This window comes from Pelecanus crispus, chromosome 9 (assembly GCF_030463565.1).
Source record: "Pelecanus crispus isolate bPelCri1 chromosome 9, bPelCri1.pri, whole genome shotgun sequence".
In the NCBI taxonomy this organism is placed as follows: Eukaryota; Metazoa; Chordata; class Aves; order Pelecaniformes; family Pelecanidae; genus Pelecanus; species Pelecanus crispus.
The window spans coordinates 17,815,876-17,838,023 of record NC_134651.1 but is presented as its reverse complement, the minus strand read 5'-3'; the positions used below and the strand labels follow the sequence as shown (position 1 = coordinate 17,838,023).

At 39.3% G+C, this 22,148-nt stretch overlaps 1 protein-coding gene across 1 annotated transcript; it reads left to right on the top strand.

Annotated features, from left to right (window-relative positions):
- Window positions 1-375: 375 nt before the first annotated feature.
- DIPK2A (divergent protein kinase domain 2A) lies at window positions 376-21,227 on the top strand. Its single transcript, XM_075716460.1, has 3 exons — window positions 376-1,029; window positions 15,411-15,714; window positions 18,395-21,227. The coding sequence occupies exons 1-3, from the start codon at window positions 376-378 to the stop codon at window positions 18,724-18,726; spliced, it is 1,290 nt and encodes a 429-aa protein (XP_075572575.1). The 3' UTR covers window positions 18,727-21,227.
- The last annotated feature ends 921 nt before the right edge of the window (window positions 21,228-22,148 follow it).

Genomic DNA, 22,148 nt, shown 5'->3' with positions numbered 1-22,148 from the left:
CCGCGGGCCGGCGGCGCTCGCGCGAGACCCCGCCCCGGGCGGGCGGGGCAGCGGCGGGAGGAGCGGAGCCCTCCGGAGGCGGGCGGGCGGCTCGCGCCCACCTCCGCGGCGGCGGCGGCGGCGACGGCGGCGGCGGCGGCGGCGGCGGCGGCGGGGGCCGGGCCCCTCCCCCGGGGGCGGGGCCGGCCGGGCCGGCGGGCTGCTGGCGCCTCCCCCCTCCCCTCCCCCTCCCCGCCGTCCCCTCAGTAACTTGGCTGCCTTTTATCGGGCGAGCGGCGAGGCGGAGAGTTTATTGGTGCCGGAGCTGCGGCGCGGCCGGGGCGGGGAGCGAGCGCGGCGGAGGGCGGGGGGCCCGGTCCGGTCCGGTCCGGGACGATGCTGCGGCTGGTGTCGCTGAAGTTGGGGCGGCTGTACCGCTACGTGAAGCTGGCGGTGCTGGGCAGCCTGGCGGCGGCGCTGGTGCTGAACACGCACTCGCTGCTGGCCTCGCTGCAGCGCAACGAGCTGTCGGAGCGGCGGTTCCTGCAGCTCAATAAGTGCCCGGCCTGCTGGGGCACCAGCTGGTGCCGCAAGTTCCTCAACGGGCAGCTGCGGCTGGAGAGCTGGGGCCGCCTGCGCCTCTTCGACTTCTTCAACGTCAAGAACGTCTACTTCGCGCGCTACGGGGAGCCCCGCGAGGGCAGCCGCCGCGTCGTCCTCAAGCGGCTGGGCTCCGCGCAGGAGCTGGCCGACATCGACACCAAGATCTGCCGCCGCGCCACCGGCAGGGGCCGCTGCGACCTCCTGCAGGCCCTGCACGCCACCGAGTTCGCCAGCCTCAACGGCGACGTGCGGCTCCTCACCCCCGACGCCGTGGAGGGCTGGTCGGACCTGGTGCACTGCCCCTCGCAGCGCCTGCTCGACCGCCTGGTCCGCCGCTACGCCGAGACCAAGGACTCGGGCAGCTTCCTGCTGCGCAACCTGAAGGACTCGGAGCGCATGCAGCTCCTCATCACCCTCGCCTTCAACCCCGAGCCGCTGGTGCTGCAGGTAAGCGCGCCCGGGTGGGCGCCCGCCCCCGCCTGCTCTCCTTGGTGCTGCACGGCCGCCCCCGCCCGCCCCGGCGGGGCCCTGGCGGGCAGCCCCGTCCCGGCCGAGCGCCCGCCGTGGCCCTCCGTGCCGCCCTCCCCCGCCGCGGCCGGGGTCCGCTCCGCCGCCGCGCCGGGCGCAGGCGGCCCCGGGGAAGCTGGCCTCCGCGGCGGCGAGACGCGGCGCTCGCCCTCCGGGGCTTGGCCCTGGCAGTGACTCCTGCGTGACGATCGCGGCCGGGTGGGCTGAGGAGGGGGTCGCTGATTCCCACGCTGGGCAGGAGGCGTTTCTGCATCCCGCTCGCTCTCACAGCTTTCCTTTCTTCCTCAGAGGCTCTGTGCGTTTTCCCGCTTAGTCTTGCTCCTCGGTGCTGCCGTGCCTGAAGGCTTTAACTCCTTCTCCGTCCTGCTTGCCTTCCTCATCTAGGCAGGGAGCTCGCTTTCTGTTCGGTGGCGAGCGAGCGAGCGGGGAGAGCAAGCGGCTAGTCCGCAGGAGGCAGGCGGGGTGGCACGCTGTAAGGCAGAAGCTTTCCGGCGGATTTATGCTTTTCTTACAGTTAAGTGTTCGGCTTTAGTCCTGTGGCATCTCCCATAACACATGTATTCCCAGGCAGCTGCGGTTTCTTAGGGTCTAGTTTAATAGACAGCGGGCAGAGACTTTACTGTAATGCTCTTGTGCTTTCCTTGTCAAAAACTGACTCGTGCTGTGCCGTGTTCTTACATGAAGTAAATACAATTTTTCTTTTTCCGTTGGTAAAAATTAGAAATAGGTATTTCGTCGCCTGAAAATGGAGTGACGAATGAACACTATTCTCTTTTCAGCGGTTACGTATTTTATATTCTTCAATTAGGAGGACTGGTTATGCGCGCAGCCCAGAAATTTACACGTCATGTAAATTTTTAGGTGAAAAATTTGTAGGAAACTCTTTTATTCTCTGGCACCACTCAGTTGCTTCTGTTGCGTATCTATTTAGATTGGGAGCTTTGCATTTCGGCTCTTAACGCTATGGAGGGAACTCCAAGTATGCCTTTAGTGTGTAAGTCTGGACTCGGAATTGTTTAGTCTAACTACTGGACTGTCCTTGCCTTTATCTGATGTATGATAAAAATATTTGCAAATACCTTGGAAAGCATCACTGCATGATTACTGCTATAAACATCTGTTGTTGCTCTAGTAAGAGGCCAAGAAATATCTAATGCTCAAAAAGCAGTGCTGCAGGCTTTACCCTCTAGCAAATTCACCTACTGATTAATCTCTAGAGAATGCATTTCTGAACTCTGCTTAATTAAAAGTATGTTTTTGGGTAGTATGCCTTCTGCCCTTCAGTCTCTCCATGTACAGCTCTTGGGTTTTGTTTTCAAAGTTTCCGGTTTGCTTCTCAGCAGACTTAGGGTACAGTATGTCTCTCCCATTTTGCTGTAAAGTCGCTCCTGAGCACAGTGAAAAAGGAAACTCCACTTAAGTAAGAAAATCAAAACTTCTTTGCTTTGCTGAGTATATTTGGAAATTCTCTGAGAACTGATTTGTTTTGGCTGCATTTCATACAACTTACAGTTTTAGTTTTGAACACTGGTTCCAGCGTACTGAGCATGGACCTAGATGGCCAGAAAACAGCTCTGTGTGTTTCTTCATAATGTGCGGGGCCAGTGTATTCTTCACAGACAAAGGGTATGGCACAGTTGCAGCGTTTACTATTGTGGGGTGGATCAAAGGCAGTGGGGCAGCACTGGTTGATTTAAGAGCCTTGTTTCCTGTCAGCTTCTTGATAAGCTGTGGATGAGCCCTGAGGTTGTCAAGCAAATCTGTTGAAGAGATGAAAATCTTTGGACGTGAACTTAACAAGCGCTTTGCTCACCATTCAGCTTAGCAAATATGCTGCTGAGAGGAGAGCTGAGAGGTCAAATTGTTGGGAAGTGAGGCAGCCTTTACCAGTCTAGAGTGTGATAAAGTTGCCTGTCACCTCTTATCAGATCAAACGTGTTTTGCAGAGTGTTGTAAATTTTGATCAATAGGGATATCCCGGAAAATATTTTTGGGGAACTTCAGGCCAGCTTTGTGTGTTGAAACACTCTTAATATATTCTCCAGAAGAGTATTCATCAACGTTGGTAATGGGTACTGAAGGTTTGAATACCTTCCCTCAGTTGGGAGTGAAATATCTTAAATATGTAAATCTGAATGAACTCTTCTCATTTGCATAGTATGTCACATACCACACTATTCTCAGCCTCTACCCGAGAAACACGTAAGGAAAGGTAAGTCTGTGTTATGCCGCTATTGCAACAGGAAGGTGTGAGGCACTCTTTTTGAGTCAGGTGAAGTTACTTTCCAGAAGTGATAACTGACTATTGAGAAGTTTGCTTGTAATTATACATAAGATATGTAAAACATCTTATGGTATGGTTTCTGCAGTATTGACAAGGGCAGATACTTGCATGGGAATGAGTCGTGTAGGCTTGTTCTAAACATCAGCTGCTTCCAAGAAAGGAAACCTGCATTATGTCATGTGAAGAATCAGATTTTAATTTAAAATAAATAAATAAATAAATAAAAACTTGATGCATTTAACTGATGCTGCCTGTTTGTCACTGGAAGGCACAAGGAAAAGCGTTGCTAGATCTTGCCTTGAGCTTTTCATGAAACGCTACTGTGACTGTTTAAAACACTGTCACGAATAACAGTTTTGGTTTAGAAGCAGAGATGATTTCTAAATTCTTGGTGTTTAGTGCATTGAAGTTCTGTGTTCTTTAATCAAGTTATAGGAGCAGCCAAATGTAAGTAGGCACTGAATTTGAAGCTTGGTCTTTGATTTGTAACAGAAAATTCACTTTAATCACCTACTAGAGCTAGTAATTTGTTGATTATAAGACCTTTTATTAGAGATTGGGATTTTAGCTTGAAGCCTATTTTGAGTATGGATTATTCCTAAAGTGGCGTTGCTTACAAACTGCATATTGTCACAACTGACTCGCAGCTTTTGCTGTAGGACGTTTTCGGTTGGGGCTTTAACCCATAGCATGAGATACCTTTGCTACAAGTCTCTGAACAGTAGTAAAATAGCACAGTTTTGTATAGATTACTTATTGTAATCCTAACTCAGTATTTGTCTTTTAATAGCTTTCTTGTTAACCTTCTTTATCCACATTTGTTAAACAGTTGCATAGGTGTACTTAGTGAAGAATTCAGTCCCTTTTGCCATTTTAGTTCATGAAACAAATGGGAGGACAGCTGCATTATTATTCGGTACAGTTTACATCTTTTCTGGGTATTACAATATTATTTTTACTTTCGTAGAATCTCGCTGAACTAGTCAGTAATTAAATCCTCTCACATTTTTTATCTTGAGTTCACATTTGAAGTCACACCCTGTATGCGAGGGTTGAAGAAAGCATTTTTTAACTTGGTGTGTAAATGTTTAAGATTTAACTTCTGATAGGTTTGGGTTTTTTCCTTCTTCTTTCTGATACTCCTTTCCTGCAATAAAGGCAAATACTTTTTAGTAAAATAAGTTCTGATCTGTAATCAAAATTTGATACATCTAAACCACTATTCTGTGTAAACATGAGCAGCTTATTCAGACAAAAGCAACAACAAAACTTGCTGCTGTTCCCTTCAACTCATTTAATGGAAACTGGAGTATTTGAAATAGGCATCACCTGGAGGATAGGATCTGTGCATGGCATCTGATTCGTAATTGAATATGATGACTCTATGCGTCAAACGCTTGCAAAGATAGGTTGGCCACAGTTGCCTTGTGAAGAAATAGCAAAATTTTAAAAATAAATTGGATTAGACTGAGTGCAGTGTGAATACTGCCTTATTGTAGAATTCATAGAACCGGCATGGATGGAAGTAGGTTTATCCTCACCCTATGACTTTGTATAAACCACCCACGTTCTAGTTTGTCTTTTAAAAATAACTGTAGTGGAGAAACTTCTCTTCATTTTTTTAAGCATGACATACATTCAACTAACAGATGTTATTCAACTTTATGAAGTAACATGATTAATTTTTATCTTCACTGGCAAATAGAAAGATAAACTTACTGTTACAGAACCCAAAATGTTTGCTGCCTATTGTTAATTTCCATAGAGGCTAAGACTGTTGTTCAGTCTTTGACTCTTACAAAAATGATAATTCTTCTTTTTTTTCCCCCCCAATTCCTAACAAGATTTTTCCAGAAACCAAGGCAGTTAAACAGAAGGATTTGGGGAAATAGTTAAACTTCCTCTCTGTCAGCCTCCAGATTTCCTATTTAGAGCCACTGTGGCTGTCTCTGAACAGTTTTCGAGCTGCTGTTGTGCCACCATAGCTGCCATGCTGTGAGCCACGGTATGCAGCCATGCATTGTCCAACACATGAAGACCTGTGGCAAAGTTTTAAGTTTTGTACTTAAACACAAAAAACGCCTCCAAACCCAACAATGCCCCCAAAACAGGGCAAAGTGGAGAATTCCTTGTTCTGGGACTTGGGGAAACTACAGTATAGGTCACTACTGCTGAAGTAAGAAATTGTTTCTAGATAAGAAAATTCTGTTTTTTCAGTAAAGTGGTTGTATTTCTCCTAAAATCTTACAGTTAACTGTGAAAGACAGATTACACCTGTCTCAGCAAAACTGAAACATAGGTTCTATTAATTGTTGTAGCAAAAGTGCATCTAGAGCTGGTCTTGCAATACTCAGTCTTGCCTTTGTGCTGGCTATTGTATTGGTGTACAGTACCGCCAGATGCATTCTTAAAATGGCAGCGCATTTGCTTTGTTTTCAAAGCAGACTTGAAGTTTGCACACAAGCTTTGCTGTTAAAATAAAAGTAAATAAAATGCTTGCAAGTAGTAGGTTTTTTTCAAAATACAGGTGTCTGAGAATTATATCCAGAGTGCATTAATGCAACTTTGTCTTGAGCTGTAGCTTTTAACAACCTGTTTAAAATGGGGATTCTTTAAAGAATGATGGTGAATGTTTATATCTTGTATGTAAATTACAAGTCTCAAAGACTTTTATTTTTCTGAATCTAAGAAAAACTCCAATACCTATATGGAAAATAGCAGTATTTCTGCATTTTTTAATAGATCGTATAAATCATTGCCCTTCCCTCAGATATGTGTTTAGCTTTCTAAATACTTAAGCTTAATGACTTGATTCTTCTCACAACTTCTGATCAGTGTTATTCCTTGTGGGGGAAAAAAAAAACCACAAACCAACAACAGCTGTATCTCTATTCCTAGTATAATTACTCTGCATGAACAGTCTGTTGCCACATAACCTAAAATTCTTCTGGTTTGTCTTCATGTTATCATTGGGGTTTCTGCTTGGTTTTGTTACAGTAAGAACAATAATTGACATCTGGTAAACATATATTAAAACATTAACTGTGATCTCTTTGAAACAATTTCTTGCACTGAATTCACTCAAAGTAGCAATTTAGCCAAATGTTTTACAGAATTATTTTGCTGATCCATACATAACACAGTAAGAAGTAAATGGGCAACTCTTCTTGCCTGGGATTTCTTTTTTTCTTTTTTATCATACATACTGTTCTAGTCATAGGTTGTTTTCTGTAGTTCTATTCTAACTACATTGGTAGAATGCCATCCAGTTTTAATACTGGGTGCCTTTTAAACTTTATTATTACTCAGTTTGGTGTTTCCGATACATAATTGCTATGCTAAATACCAAGTAGTGGATTTAAGGCAGTTATCCACACTACCTGTGTCCTCTAGTGGACTTGTATTAAGTCCTGGCTCATACAGATAATGGTGTTTTGACATACTAAGTAGTATTTACTGTGTATTTTTTTTAAATGTTAAATATTTTCCTCTGATCTTTATGAAAAAGTTAAAACGCAGTTGTTTGAGATCAGTTGTTAAGAGTCATGTTACCTCCAGTTGATTTGAGGCTTTTTAATAAAAAATTTATTATCTGCAATTTCATATATTACTCCATTTTAAAGATTCACTATAGTCTGCTGCAGATGATTATAAATCATTACACCCCCTCCCCCCCCCCCCATTACTCCCACGCAGTTGCACTATTTGTTTTTAAAAGCGATCTTTTCTTTTTGCAGTAAACATAAACTAGGCTTAAGGAATGTCTAGTGCTAGGTAAATGGAATTTTTTTTTTCTTTTCAGGTCTTAATTTTTCTTAAATTTCTTTTTTTACACAAATCAATTGACACCTGTAGAAAAGATAATTCAGAAAGCAAGAGATTTAAATTTCAGATGTTAAAGTAAGGCTTTAGTCTTTCTTGATTCCTGTTTTATATATATCTAAATATTGTGGAGAAGGGAGATGAATTTGTTGTCCATCCCTGAATTTCAATTGTGCACATCTTAAGAAATAAATGAAAAATTACTGTTTTATTGAATTAAAATTGAGTAGCCTCGTGTTATGAGAATATTCCACTGATTTGATTGTACTGAAAATTGAAGAGTTATTTTTTTGCAGTTACATATAGTATACATATTAGGCCAGAACTGGCTTGTACTTGTCATGTTACTGTATTTAAGTATGTTCCTTAAATGATGAAAACTATTTTAGTCTTTCTTTCTGGTGAAACTTTCCTAAAGTGACGACATGTAAGTAAAGTAAAAGGAAAGTTTTAGAATAGTATAGAAATTCTTCACGTTATTGTGGGGTATGTATTAAGATGAATGTCTTTCTTAATCTGGAGGCTGCTGAGGAATCACTATGCAGACTTAAATAGAAGTCCTCCTGATAAATTGTAACTCTGACCAGTTTTCAGTAACACAATAAAAGTGTGTTACCCCGCATTCCAAACTTTGAAATACCAATGTTGTCCATTTGCTTCTGGTATGTCTGATGCAGAGGGGGAGCTGTATTTTACTTTCCTGAATTAAGTAATTGAGGCTTTGTTTTAGTCTCCTTGATTTTGCAAATTAACTTTCAGAAATAAGAGTAGGCCATCTCTGCTAGGACTTCTTTACAGTGATATATTCGAGACTCGTAACTGATGAGAAGTAGATAGTGATCATTTTAATCTGCTGCAAATGTAATCTGAAGAAACTTTTATCAACTACAAACTAATTTGAAGAGGTGGCAACCAATACAACATTAAATTTTCTATACTATGGTTCTTGCATTTAATCATTCTTCATTAATTTATTTGGCGAAATTACATACCTCTGCTAACATTGTGAAATAGAAGTTTTATAGTTCAAGCGTTCAGCTTAATCATTAAGCAACTTCTAATTCTGAGTGGGTTTATGTTTAGAGTTGTCTGTGTTTTTTTTATCCTATAGTGTGTCAGTTAAGCCTGATGTGTACCTCTTGTTGGTATGAATTGTATGTAGTAACTGGTTGAAATGTAATAAAACTGAACAAAAGTAAAATAAATGAGAGAAACATAGTTTCAATGGGAGTACTAATATTTGGAATATTCAATGAAATCCACTCCTTACTGTGGGTGTGTAGGCTATATATATATATGTACATGCTTAACTTCTGTGGGAGTTTTAGTTGAATGTCAAATGATTTGGCATATAGCTGAGAATGAAATTGTTTTCATTATACTCGCTAGCATTCACAAATACATTTGAATACATATTTTCTAGAATGCAGATCAATTCCTGACAGAAGAAGGCATCTGCGTTTAGACTGTGCTTTTTAACCTCCTTCGAGCTGAAAAGATCCATTGTAAAATCTGATCTCCATCCAGGTCTGCGTGGTTCCAGACCTTTACTTTTCTGCCTCGGTGACTAATACAAGTGCTACTTCTGTTTACACTGCAGAATCAACAGTACTCTGTGAGAACGAACTAATTTTTTTCCTTTTGAGGAAGTTCATATTATTTAAACTCTACTTGCCATGCCAGTTTGTGCCTGGGCAGACACAGTTTAGTTGGATGCTTTTAGTGAAGAGTCACAAAGTCACAAAGAGTGTAATTTTGCCATGAAGGTCTTCAAGATCACAAGGAGTAGGAAGAGAAGTCTCTACTCTGTTTTGCATGCTTTTAATTCCATCATATTTAAGGTGTAGCTCTTTGTTTGTTTGTGGTTTTTTTTAGATGGAACTCACTTTATACAAAAAATTGGTAGTGACGCGTAGCATCTTCTATACTAATTTTGAAAATTAAAAGCGTATTTTTTTAATGGTACAGGGGAACAGTAGCTCAAATATGTCAGTTTTTACTTGAACTGTTTTGGCTTTTTTTGGATGGACTTGATTATTAGGATGAATTGTACGCTCGATTATGATAAACTAATATTCAAGTGTTCAGTTCAAAGCGGATTTGTGTTATTGCAGACTACAATAGGCCTTATCGGCTTCAAGCTGGTGCGTCTTTACTGCATGATCTAATTCATAGCTCTGAACATTCAAAACCAGTGGCAGATTTGTATATCTTCTCGTGTTTAGACAGATGGAAGTGAGGAAGACAAATGCACCGACAGTGTGTTTTATGCTTCAGTGAAATGATAAATTCACCCTATTAATTCTCAATATTTATTCTATTTTAAAAGACATAAATGCAGTATTATTCTTTCAGGAACAATGTGTCCCTTGTCCATTTGACAGGGTTGGCTTAGGTTGTTAAGCCTTGCTTAGAGAGATATCTTGTAGCCACACTAATTAGGGCAATTAAATTTTTTTTTTATATATGTGTCACTGGGAATGGAGGTAGCAGAAGTTTTTGTCATATTTATTGTTTTCCATCTTTCTGTTAGAAGATTATATGTATTTCTCTGTGAATAGAGAAAGATAACAACTTTAATGAGGGAGGACTTACTAAGCTACCTGTTTGTAGTTTTTCGTGTGCATTACTATATTTTAAAACACTTTTCAAAGCTTAATTGTCTGTGGTTTCCATGGCATTTGTGTGTATATTCACAGGTGAAATGTGAGTAGGTGCATCAGGATTGCAGATTCTTTTGTCAGATAGCTGTTTCTGGTTTTGAACAAGAGCTTAGTTTTTATCTTAATCATCAAATGCACATTTTTAAGTCTTCATAACGATGTTATGCATTGCTCTACAGAAATCTGAGATTTTTGACAGCTATCTACTAAGCTTGTTTCTAAATGCAGGTTGTTCATGGAAAACATGTTTAATGACCATACAAATTTGAGTTCGTGTCTCACTGGCTTTCAAAATTCTAATACATGAAGAACAAAAAATCCTCATGTTAAGCTAGCTGCAGTTTCATCTAGAAGGATGCTTTCAAAATGAATAGTACAAAAAGTTACAAATCTCTGCAAAGACAACAGATCTGCACTTCAATTAATATTCTTGTCAAATTCATGGAGTGCATATAAAACTGCTGAATGGGGCACTTGTACATATTTTTATCCCCTTCTTCGGCTACTGACTTGGGTAATGAAGTGTAGATGTGGCTGCTACATGCCAGTTGGAAGGGAGCCAAAACAGAGATGTTGTTTGTACATGTGCAGATGCTGGCAGGATTCCCTGCACTCCTGTTGTCAAAAGATCCTTTTATTGCCACAGAGTTATAAATATATCTGCATTACAGTACGGCTTGCAGATATTTTACTAGTGCTGTTAGGGATGTTCACTTCTCAATAAATGAAACTGCTCCTAGAATTTCTTGTGTGAAATGAAGTTCAGTGTACACAATGGAGGAAGCATAATAGAAGTGTTTTGAAGATCAGTGTACCATTGTGACTAATGCTGTACTTTCAAAATCAGTTTAATCCATTGCATAAATCCCCGCTGCTGCTGGAAAGGAGAGGTCCTCTTAGCTCCTTTCCTCTTTTCTGCATCTGGCTGTTCAGACCTTTTCCTTTCCTTTTGTCAGTACTAGCATGATGTGGTGATGTGATGAGCTGGATCGGGCTGCTGATCCAACTAAACAGCAGCCTAGCAAGTACCATCTGCATTGTGTTCCTAATGGCATGAAGGAGGGTATTGAAATGAGTGTGCTTGATGGCTTGGAAGGGATGAACACCTTCACTTCCGGTGGCTTCATGGCTTTTGCCAGGTTCAACTGTTTGTGGTTGAATTTGTATTTGGAAAGGGAGGCAAAGGCATAAGCAGAGCAGGACTGGAATATAGGAAAGGAGAGCGGTAGAAAAGAAGAGGAGTGGGGTGGTCCAAAATAATACTTAAATAAAAATATCTAGGTGTCATTGCTGTAGTAATTGAATTGAATATATTACATTGAATGCTGGTAAAATGCAGCAATGTGAAAATGTTATGCCCAGTTGGTGGAATCAGTTAAAGCTGTGATTATCGGAAAATGTAATCAGGTAAATTTTCTCCAATTTAAGGTATAAATTTGGTTTTATAGGATACGGATAAAATAGACTTGTGTGGGCACAGGACTGATAGGCACATATATTCAGAATTCCTCAATACTAAGCTGTATGGCTTTTTCCTGATAGATACTGGTAGGCAGTACTTTGAGTTTTTCTGTATGCCCCTTGGTCCTGCTCACTGGAATGAAAAATTTTTGCTTGCCCAGAGTTCTCTGGAGCCTTAGTTCTCTGGGTGCCTGTCGTGGTTTAGCCCCAGCCAGCAACTCAGCACCACACAGCTGCTTGCTCACTGCCCCTACCCCGGTGGGATGGGGGAGAGAATCGGGGGAGTAAGAGTGAGAAACACTCCTGGGTTGAGATAAGAACAGTTTAATAATTGAAATCAAGTAAAATAGTAATGATAATAATAACATAATAATGATAATAACAATAATAATATACAAAGCAAGTGATGCACAATGCAATTGCTCACCACTCGCCGACCGATACCCAGACAGTTCCCGAGCAGCAATTGCTGCTCCCCGGCCAACCCCCCCCAGCTTCTATACTGAGCATGACGTCACATGGTATGGAATAGCCCTTTGGCCAGTTTGGATCAACTATTCTGGCTGTGCCCCCTCCCAGTTTCTTGTGTACCTGGCAGAGCATGGGAAGCTGAAAAGTCCTTGACTGGCATAAGCTGTACTTAGCAACAACTAAAACATCAGTGTGTTATCAGCATTCTTCTCCTACTAAATCCAAAACACAGCACTATGCCTGCTACTAGGAAGAAAAGTAACTCTATCCCGGCCGAAACCAGGACAGTGCCTTAGCACCAACTCCTGCTTGCTTCTCTTTGAGTGTAATGACATGGTCCTTTGTAAATAACTAATTTCATTTGATGGGCAACAGCCATTTGCTTATTGGTTTGTTTTGATCCAGGACTGAATACAGTAATGATAAATGTGCATGAGATCTCATTTTGGTGCCATTTATTGATGCCACAGGCATAAGTCTTCATTATATTGGTCTGTTTCGGGAATAAGTAAGGAACACTGAATTAGCACACACTTCATTTGTTGGAAGGTTGTTTTGCTAACAACAAAACAAGCAAAAAAACCCAGCCAACTTCTTAACTGTGGAATGCGTCACTTGATTTGTCCTGAACTAGTGGATGTTTGCGCCTACTTACCACCTTCATAGATTGCCCTGAAGCCTACAGTTAAAAAACAACCCGAGGACTGGATAATGTCAGCCTTATTGCATAGTAGGTTCAGTTAGTGAGAGAGGTTTAGTTCTCAATTATATGGTAACACAGCTTGAAAATACTGGTCAGAACCATCAAATTAGTTCTGTATCATCCTCAGGATTTTTCGTGATCAGGTTTGCCTATGTGGGTAGATCAGGTGATCAAAATACAGTAGAAATCCAGACACTTAGGCAGCCCAAAAACTTTGAACTTATTCTGTTATTAATACGGGTCTGATGCCCTTTTGACCAACCCAGAAAGGTTCTTCTTTGCAATAGTAAACACAGTTATTTCCCCTAAAATTGTCTTCTACACTTGCCATGTTAGAGGTTAGCTTAGTGGCTTTTGCCATAAAGATGGCAAACTAAGTCAACAATATGTATTAATTTCTTCACATGTACCATATCGACAAGATTGGCTATGTAGAAACTTTGAAGAGTCCTCAGAAATTCCATAGAAGACATCTTGAGCCACAATAGTCTGGGATGGACGCTCAGCTTCCGATAGGATCCAGTTATCAAATAGTGTTAACACATAAACAAATGGGTATTTTTATTGTCTCAAAATTATATTTAAAATATTAAATAATTTAAAAACTGTAGATGAACAAATAGCAATATTCTTAAGTGTTCCAAGCAAGGACTGCCGGAAGCTAGGTACAAGTTAACCTGGTACTCAGCCTTCATTTTAGATATGGGCTCAGTTAGGGCCTCCATAATGTTTTATTAAATGCTCCTATGGAAAGGAGCATGCTTCCAGAGCGGTAACTTCAATCCTGAATCTTCTCTCCCTGTCTGAAAGACCTTTAGAAGAAGGATGGAAATGAGCATGCTGTAGGTAGGTGAATTGATTTGCTGGGCTGGAGACTCTCCAGTTCTGTGCTGGAGATTTAAAGTGAGAGGCATATGGAGTGTTAGCATGACGTTCTCCAGTATGAGCAGCATAGAAGTGGGAAGGAATTCCCAAACCTTCTCTTTACCTTTTTTTTCGGGGGGGTGGCAAGTATCATCTGGACTCTCAATAATAACTGTTCTTTTTTCCTTGTCACCTCTGTATAGTTTTGTACTTCTTCAGATGATTCAGAATGCGAGAGAAAAGAATTGTAGCTGCCTGTGAATTACTGGGAGAAGTTGTACCATGGAAGCACTTCACTTGTGTGCTTTCCCCCCCATAAGAGGGGCTTTGATGTGCCTCAGTAAACCTTTTAATTAGTAGCACTTGTACTTAAAAATTCTGTTTTGTACTGAAATAACTTAGTAGGTGGAGACAATCTCTCCACAGGGTTTTGTTTTTTACTTCCTGAAACCTGCAGGTGTTGTGAAATCCTGAAAATTCGATCTAACCAAGAGAAACTATTGTTGCAGTGCTGAGCAAGTGTTCCTGTTTCACTTCTTCTTCCTGTGTGTTTACCAGCAGCATCTTTTAAAAGACAGAGAAAACAACTATAAGAATTTTCCTCATGGGTATTGCTAGAGGAATCATTGATCCAACAACCTTTTGGGTCAGAGGCCAGTCAGTCTTTTTAATGAAACTTGGTTCCTGCCATGGAAGCATGCGTACGCAGAAAACGACTAGTGAAATATGCTAGCAAGTGTTGTGAGTAAAGATTGGAGTGTGTATTGGTGATTTATATTATTGTATTGACTATTGTGATCTAAGCAAATCTATTTTGTTTTTTTCAGGGCTTTTTTAGTACTAAATTTGAAGTCTTATTGTGTGAATTGAGTATAGCTTTAACTTTGCTGTTTGCATTTCAAGAATAAGTATTAATTCTTGGGGGTAGATGTGGCTTGGAATTCCTTGCGTATTACAGAGCTTCCAGTGTTTCTGACCAACATCAGTATTTTAACCTTGGCTTAGCGTCAGCTGATGCCTCATGCTTAAGATAAAATGGTGAAAACTTTGTTATCAAAGGAAGCACAGACACAGGTAAAACTAAAGATTGTTGTGGGGCAGGCATGGGTTCTAACGCTATGGTGATTGGGTATGTAAGCCCTCTTAACTTCTCTGATTTTTTTTTTTAAGTGGGATACATATACAGGTGGGTGACTGCTGGGCCCTTTTATGGTTTCTTCCTGATGCATAGTATGGAGGATACATTTTAAATGCTTGTCTTTTCATATTGAAGTCTTAGGGCACATTCAGCACAACTGAAGTAGGAAAAATATGCTGGTGTGGTTTGGCGGGTTTTTTTTAATTGCTTGTAGTATGTTATTACTATTCAGTCTCATGTTAACTTCCACAAAACCTAGTATTGGAGACAAATTTTACTTTTGATAAAAGTGTTATGTGGTTGTGTGTACTAAATACACAGAGTATGTATGTAGTAACTAATCAAGAGGTAGACTGTTAAGGAGTGCTAGAGGCATAAGAAAGCCTAAGCTTTCTCTTATACCTTGATCTGTTCTGTAATCCTTTCGGTAAGAGATCTTCAAGTGAGAGGATCCTCAAAAGAATCCAATCAACTGAGGAAAATGGGAAGGGGGGGTGGTGGGAAGAAGGAGGCGTCACCGTAAAGCTTTTGCCTTTAAGTTTTTTAAAAAAATTGGTTTTAATTAAAAATTTCAGATGCAAAATTATCTCGGTGGGAAGTACACTTGTGTTAATACAACAGACATGTATAAAACACCAATACAAAAAGCTGGTCGGTGGAATTGTTCATGTGTATGTGAACATATATATCTTTCCCTTAGTAGTCCGGCAGGGCCTCTTGCTCACATAAATATATTTTGTGGTGTTTTTTCTTTCTCTTCAAAACTTAGAAGTATATGGGAATGTCATGTTGATGGGTATTTACAGGTGTCTCCCTTAAATTTTATTGAACAACCTTTTAAAATCTAAGCTGGTTTGTATTAATGAAAATTTTAAAAAATCTTTTTATATACAGAGTTTTCCATCTGATGAGGGTTGGCCGTTTGCAAAGTACTTAGGAGCATGCGGAAGAATGGTGGCTGTCAATTACGTTGGAGAAGAGCTGTGGAGTTACTTTAATGCACCATGGGAGAAGCGAGTGGATCTGGCCTGGCAATTAATGGAAATAGCTGAGCAGCTGACAAATAATGACTTTGAATTTGCACTCTACCTCCTTGATGTCAGCTTTGACAACTTTGCAGTTGGACCAAGAGATGGGAAAGTTATCATTGTAGATGCAGAAAACGTTCTGGTAGCAGACAAAAGGTTAATCAGACAGAGTAAGTCTCTTCTTTCTCTCTGCTCCCCTCACCCCATGTCTCTTGCTTCTTTCTCTGCAAGCACAATATTTAAAGTATGTGTAGTTGCTAAATACCCATTTTGTTGGCTTTATAACTAGACTACTAATTAACAAACTAATTAGCTTTCTTCTGCAATTAGACTACTAATTAACTTGACTAATTTGTCAATTTTACGAAGCGTTGAGCTTACCTGAACTTGATTTACATATACTTTTAATCTCTGTAATCCTGCTTAAATGGAGAGGTGGGGGTGGGAGGAGTCGGTTTGGATGTTGGACGGGTTTGTACAGATGGATGGACAGGTAGACAGATGGGCTGGCTGACTGACTTGTCTACCTTAGCTAAAAGAGAGAGGTTCCTTTCATCTTTTCCAGACATCTGTAAGGACAGAAGTCTTGGCATTCTATTTTCTGTGAATGACAAGACATTCTTACTGCTCGCTTTGCCTTAGTTACATAGCCTGTCTCTGGTTCAGTTGTTCAGGTAGGTGCTCTGTAATAATGGAACTGAAGGAATGAGTAATTTTAGTGCTGTTTCCAAATGGGAATAGTGAAAATTCATTCATCTTTCTGTCAACTGTAAAAGCTCAAAGCAGTGGCAGCAGGAGAGATGTTTGACAAAGTGGCATTAACATGGGTTTATATGCCTTTTGAGCTTATAAGGAAAACTTTACAGACCTAAGGGCTAGAGACATTGAACATGAAACCCTACATTCTGCAGAAGTTTGTGGCAGTAGGCCAAGTGATTCCAGTTTGCTTTGGATGAATGGATTTTTTTAAGCTTTGCAAATAGACTTCATATGCTGTGCTGCTGAATTAACGTTCAGACTGTATTTTCTATCCACACGCTTTTCTACAAGGAAGTATGGGTTTGGGGTTTTGGGTGGGTTTTTTTTTTTTTTTGGTGGTGTGGGGTTTTGGGTTTTTTTGGGTGGGTTGGTTTTTTTTTTTTATTAGATTTATTATATATTCTCAAGGAGATTGGATTAAAATTATATGAGCCTACCAAGAAAACCTTTTAATGTATTGGATATCTAGTACATTTACTTTAGTACGTATGGGCCATGCAAATAAGCCCCCAGCCCTCCTCCATCCTCTTAAGTAATATTATTTTAAGACTTTGACTTCTGGAGCATGTCGGAATTGCTCAGTCACAAAGATGACCAAATGAACTCTGAAAAACCTGATGCGTACATGGAATAGAAGCAAGTAGCATCTGAATGCTGAAAGTGTCACGCTTACATCTGTTGTCTATAGTTCTCAGACTAATTTGAATCTAACTAGGATTTTGCTGCATGATTTGTAATTAACAATCAAGAACACAGAAAACAAATGAGGACACAAGAAAGTTCTCAGTCTTTGTATAAACTTGACATTTAATACTGATTTCATTAATCTCCTGGAAAGTTTCATTAAACAATCTCCTGTCTAGAGTGATTAATATGCCAGTTTAGATATTTGAATATGTACATTCTGTCCAATGGCACTATACAGTAATATCTAATTGTGCTCTGTGGGGGATATCTTAGTTGAGTTTGCTGAAGTCTTTTTTTCCCATTCTCCTTTGCTGGCTTCTTTTCCATGTTGAGTTTGCTGTTCACTGTACAAATTTTATGTCATATTTTTATAGTTTTAGCAGTCATCCTTCAGTATGCTTTTTTTTCCTAGTCTGGCTTGCAGTGCACCATAAATGAGTAGACCAATAGTCAGCTCAGAGACTACCGAACACTGATAAATTTTATTTTGTACATCATAGTGCTAAAAGAGATCTGCAAAACTATGAGACTCCATGATAAGGACCTCTTCGCAAAGCTGACAGTAATCTAGAAACTTAAGATGAAAGTTTTCTAACAAAAAATAGTGAGAACTCAGGACATCTCACACTTAGTAACCTTTTACATATTATTGTATAAGGTAGTTTCTGTAAATCAGGTTTTAAGTTAAAGAAAGCTTCGTGACAAGGCCACTAGTTACACCTTCAAATTTTGATAACTTTAATATATATAAAGAAGGATTTATACATGTATGTAAATGCAATTTGTTTTGTTGAATTTTTTCTGTCTTCAAAGATGATATATAATGCATCTGCTTTTTTTTATATACACTTCTTAGTTACTACCATGTCTAAAGTAAGAGGTTGGAAGGTAATGTTTCAGAAGTTTATGGCAATTACTTTGCAATGTTTTTTTTTTTGTTCACTGGTAGACCACTTGCCAGTGTTAGTTCCCAGGGCAACTGGAAACCAAATCTATGTTGCTAAAATAAATCGTGTTGCTTGTTTGTTTTTCTCTCAACTTCAGCTGTGAATCATTCTCTTGTACTTGTTTGTGCTACATTTTTTCCTCTGGGTATGTGTGTGAATGTAGATTTCATGTGTGCTATTTTTTCTGCTTCCCTCTCTTTGCTGTCTATTTTACACTCTTTCTTTCTTTCCCTTATTTTTTTGTATTGTCAGGACCATTTCAGTGGAAGGGTGAATCAAACTGTCAGATGCAAACTTAGACTAGAACATTTAAGAGTTCATGTAAACAGAGTTGATTTATAGTTTAAATATTACCAGTTTGCTGTGTATTGAGCTTCTGATTGTATTCAGAGGCACATATGCTTTTTCCTCCTCTCTCTCACTTTTTTTTTTTTTACTGTCTCCTTGTATTTCACAGATAAACCTGAAAACTGGGATGTATGGTATGAAAGCAAATTTGATGACTGTGATAAAGAAGCTTGTCTGTCCTTCTCGAAAGAGATTCTTTGTGCTCGTGTCACTGTGGACCACAATTATTATGCTATTTGTCAGAACCTTTTATCAAGACATGCCACGTGGCGTGGCACTTCTGGAGGACTACTTCATGACCCCCCAGCTGAAATTGCCAAAGATGGCCGACTTGAGGCCTTGCTGGATGAGTGTGCCAACCCAAAGAAGCGATATGGTAGATTCCAAGCTGCAAAAGAACTGCGTGAATACCTTGCACAATTGAGTAACAATGTGAGGTAGTCCACAGTGAAAATTTTTTGCAACACTGACTAAAACACAATTGCAATGACACGTAGAAAATGAAGTTTTGAACTTACGTATTAAAAAGAGAAAATTAAAAAAAGAAACTAGTTTATCAGTTTTCTAAATACCATAAAAATACTATTTTATGGTGTTATAATGTTCCTTTGCAAACAGAGAAGGTACTTACTGAATTCAAACTTGAGCTACTATTGACTGTCCTCCCTGACTATTTAAAAGGGAGTAGGTCAAAAAAGACTGTGATAGCTTAATTGACAGCTTGTGTGTCAAAGGGTACTTTACATAAAACTGCATTAGTGTCACAGTTTTGTGAAGCTGATGTTTTTACTTGGAAAGTCAAGTTAGACTGATGGCCTGTTTTAAAGGCCTTTTTCCTGACATCATTGTCTCATTTTTGTGTTTGTTTAAACACCTTGAAGTGGCATTTACATACAGGTAAATCTAGCTGTCTGCATTGTTTCAAATTTAACAGGCGTTCATGTTAATGCGGTGCAGTACATTCCTACTGTGAGTGCAGGATTCCCATGTTTACTGTCTAATTTTAGGGGGTTTTACACTGTATTTTACTATGCTTAGACATTGTGTATTTTTTTTAAGATCATCATAAACTCAAATGTCATTTGAACTAACATTCATTTGATGTCTTTTGTAGTTCTGCCATTGGAAATATCACTTAATGTAATTATTGTACAAAACTTTTACCCTTCATGCCAGTATATACACATGACTGTTTAGCAGGAAATCATGGTATGATCAAACTCTTATTTTTAACAGAGATAATTTGAGCATTGGAGAGAGACTACAATGAAAAGATCTGTATTAATTTAAATTGGGGATAGAAGCTTGACTAAAATAAAAACTCACTAGTCCAGTGTAGTTAAGAATAAACCAAAGAAAATGGGTTTGTTTATTAGTTTCTAAGCAAATAGTAAAGAAAAAATGCTATACTGCAGTGAAGCTAGTAATTCTCAGAATTTAAATTTCAGTGGTCCTTGGTTACTCTTTGAAGAACTTCTAAAACTATGTGCTTATACTAGAAGAAAACCCTGATTTGAATAATAAAGTCTAGAAAATTTGCAGTTTGTTTTACATCATTCCCAATTCTGTTGAATTCAAGTGTAATGGTGTTTACTGAATATTCATCTTTTGGTTTACCAGCTAAACTTATTAAGCTGTGTTCACTCTAGACACCTTTTCTTGAACAAAGTTCGACTATTCCCAGTGCAGTTAAAATTGACTTGTTGAGGTTTGTGTAAATCTAGAGTTGTTCTCATAAATTACAGTTTTTATAGAAACCTCAGTTACTGCTACAAGAACTCACTTCAAAGCTTGCTCCTTTTTTTTAACTGCTATAATGCTTCATTTTCCTGAAGTCTTATTCATAAAAAGATACTCTTAGGAAATGTATGCATATTAATGCATATTACTTCTTGTAACAGTAATGAGGGAAACTAATATTTCATAAATGTGTGTATAAATCAATATTTTGTACAAGCTAAAAAGAATTCTGAGCAAGGCAGTATGTGCTACTTTGAAGAGCAAAATTAGAATGCTCATACTGCATCAAAAGACTGATGGAAACTGTTGCTTTACCAGATTGCTGCAAGTGCAAGGTGAGGACATTGCAAACTCACTGACTGGCCCTTCTTTCTCAAAGCTCAAAAAGTGGAGCCATATAAAGATGCGGAGTGCTTTTTGATTTCTTAGATGGACTATGTTAAGGATATTTTAGAATTCGAAATTCTCGCTTTGTCATCTTTGCCTATATAATCCTAATTTGCTCCTAATCCCTTGTCTTGTTTTCTGAAGTTAGAATGCCCAATGCAGCTTTTAATTTTCATTTCTCCCCCCCGCCTCATTTAAAAACTGTTTTACATGCTTGCTGTGGCACAAGCTGTCAGAGAAGGTTCATGTTATTTTTCATCATAAAATGCACTTATTTGAAGAAAGCAGACTAACCCTCAGACTAGGTAATACTACCCTACCATAAAAGCCTTGACTTATCACTAAAGTTGATTTTTAAACATCTACCATGTTTCCCAATGAGCGAGTGGAGTATGATTGTTAAAGTTGTAAGAGAAACAAACACTGCCAGTTCTGGTTACTACTTGAGGCAGTTCTGCTAATATCAGAATGTCGTATCAGATTTGGTTTGGGGTTTAGTTCCCACAGAAATAAGTTACTAAAGCTGATTATAAAAGGAATTTGGAACTTTACCAAAAGAAAAAAAACAAACAAAAAACCCCCCAAAACCAAAACACTACAGGGAAAACATTGTGGAGAGCAATAAATCTTGTTCTGTTTGCACCTATCAGATATTTATTGTACAATAACAATTTATATTTTTAGCCATTGCCCATTATTATTGATGAACACGGTGAAATATTTTTGAATGAGATGTTTGGGGTTTGTATGTGCATTACAATTGTCCTTTTGTACTGTAAGTTACTGTTTGATTGGAATATTTTATCAAAACTGTCTCCCTGTGCCTTTATATTACAAGAAAGTTGTTTCTGCAACTTCTAATGATATTAATAAAGAATACTTTAAGAACCTCATCTCAGATACTCATTTTCAGATCAGTCAGTCTTTTAAGATTGACTTAGTCTAGGATGCATTAAAATATACATAGAACCAGTTTTTGTAGTGTTGCAGAATGCACCGTTGCCAAAAGTGACAGGAACTTTTTTCCCTTCCTTCTTTCTAGTGGACTGTTTGGTCCAAAGTATGAATGATCTGCCAGGAATCTTTTTGTTTTGGAGATTATCATAAGTAGTACTTATTTTCTTAAAAGCAACCTGATCAAGTCATATCTTTCTGTTCTATTAACTGAAAGAAAGTATTTTCAAATTAAACAAGTTGATATATTCTCTCTTTATTGTTTGAGAAACTTATTTTTCCTTGTATTTAGAGTCATTTATATTGCTAGTACCACTGTCTCTTCAGTACAATATTCTAGCAGTTAATGTAATATAAATATATAATAAGTTTTGATGTGTCTTCTTTGGATTTTTCAGTGAGCATTTGCATTGGAAACTAAGTCCTACAGTTACACTAGAGCATATATTCCCTTCTGACTTTCTGAGCCTGTGTAAATAATAGGAACAACTTGTCTCAAAAACACTTGGATTTTTAAATAGTTTTAGTTGCACTCCTGCTGCCTCAACTTACATCTCCAGGACCTGCAAACATGCAGATTGAAACTTGTAAACTTTCCAGTGTGCCTCAGAAGTCAAGACTATTATGGTCTTAAGAAGAAACTAGCATGAGTAACTGCTGCATGTTTTCTTCCAACAGTTTCCAGAGTATCTCATAGTCTGATCCTGGTTGCCTTGAGATTCAAGACATGGTGTATCTGGTACTTTCTCATCGGGTGCTTTTTCATTGTGAGAAATTCCTTT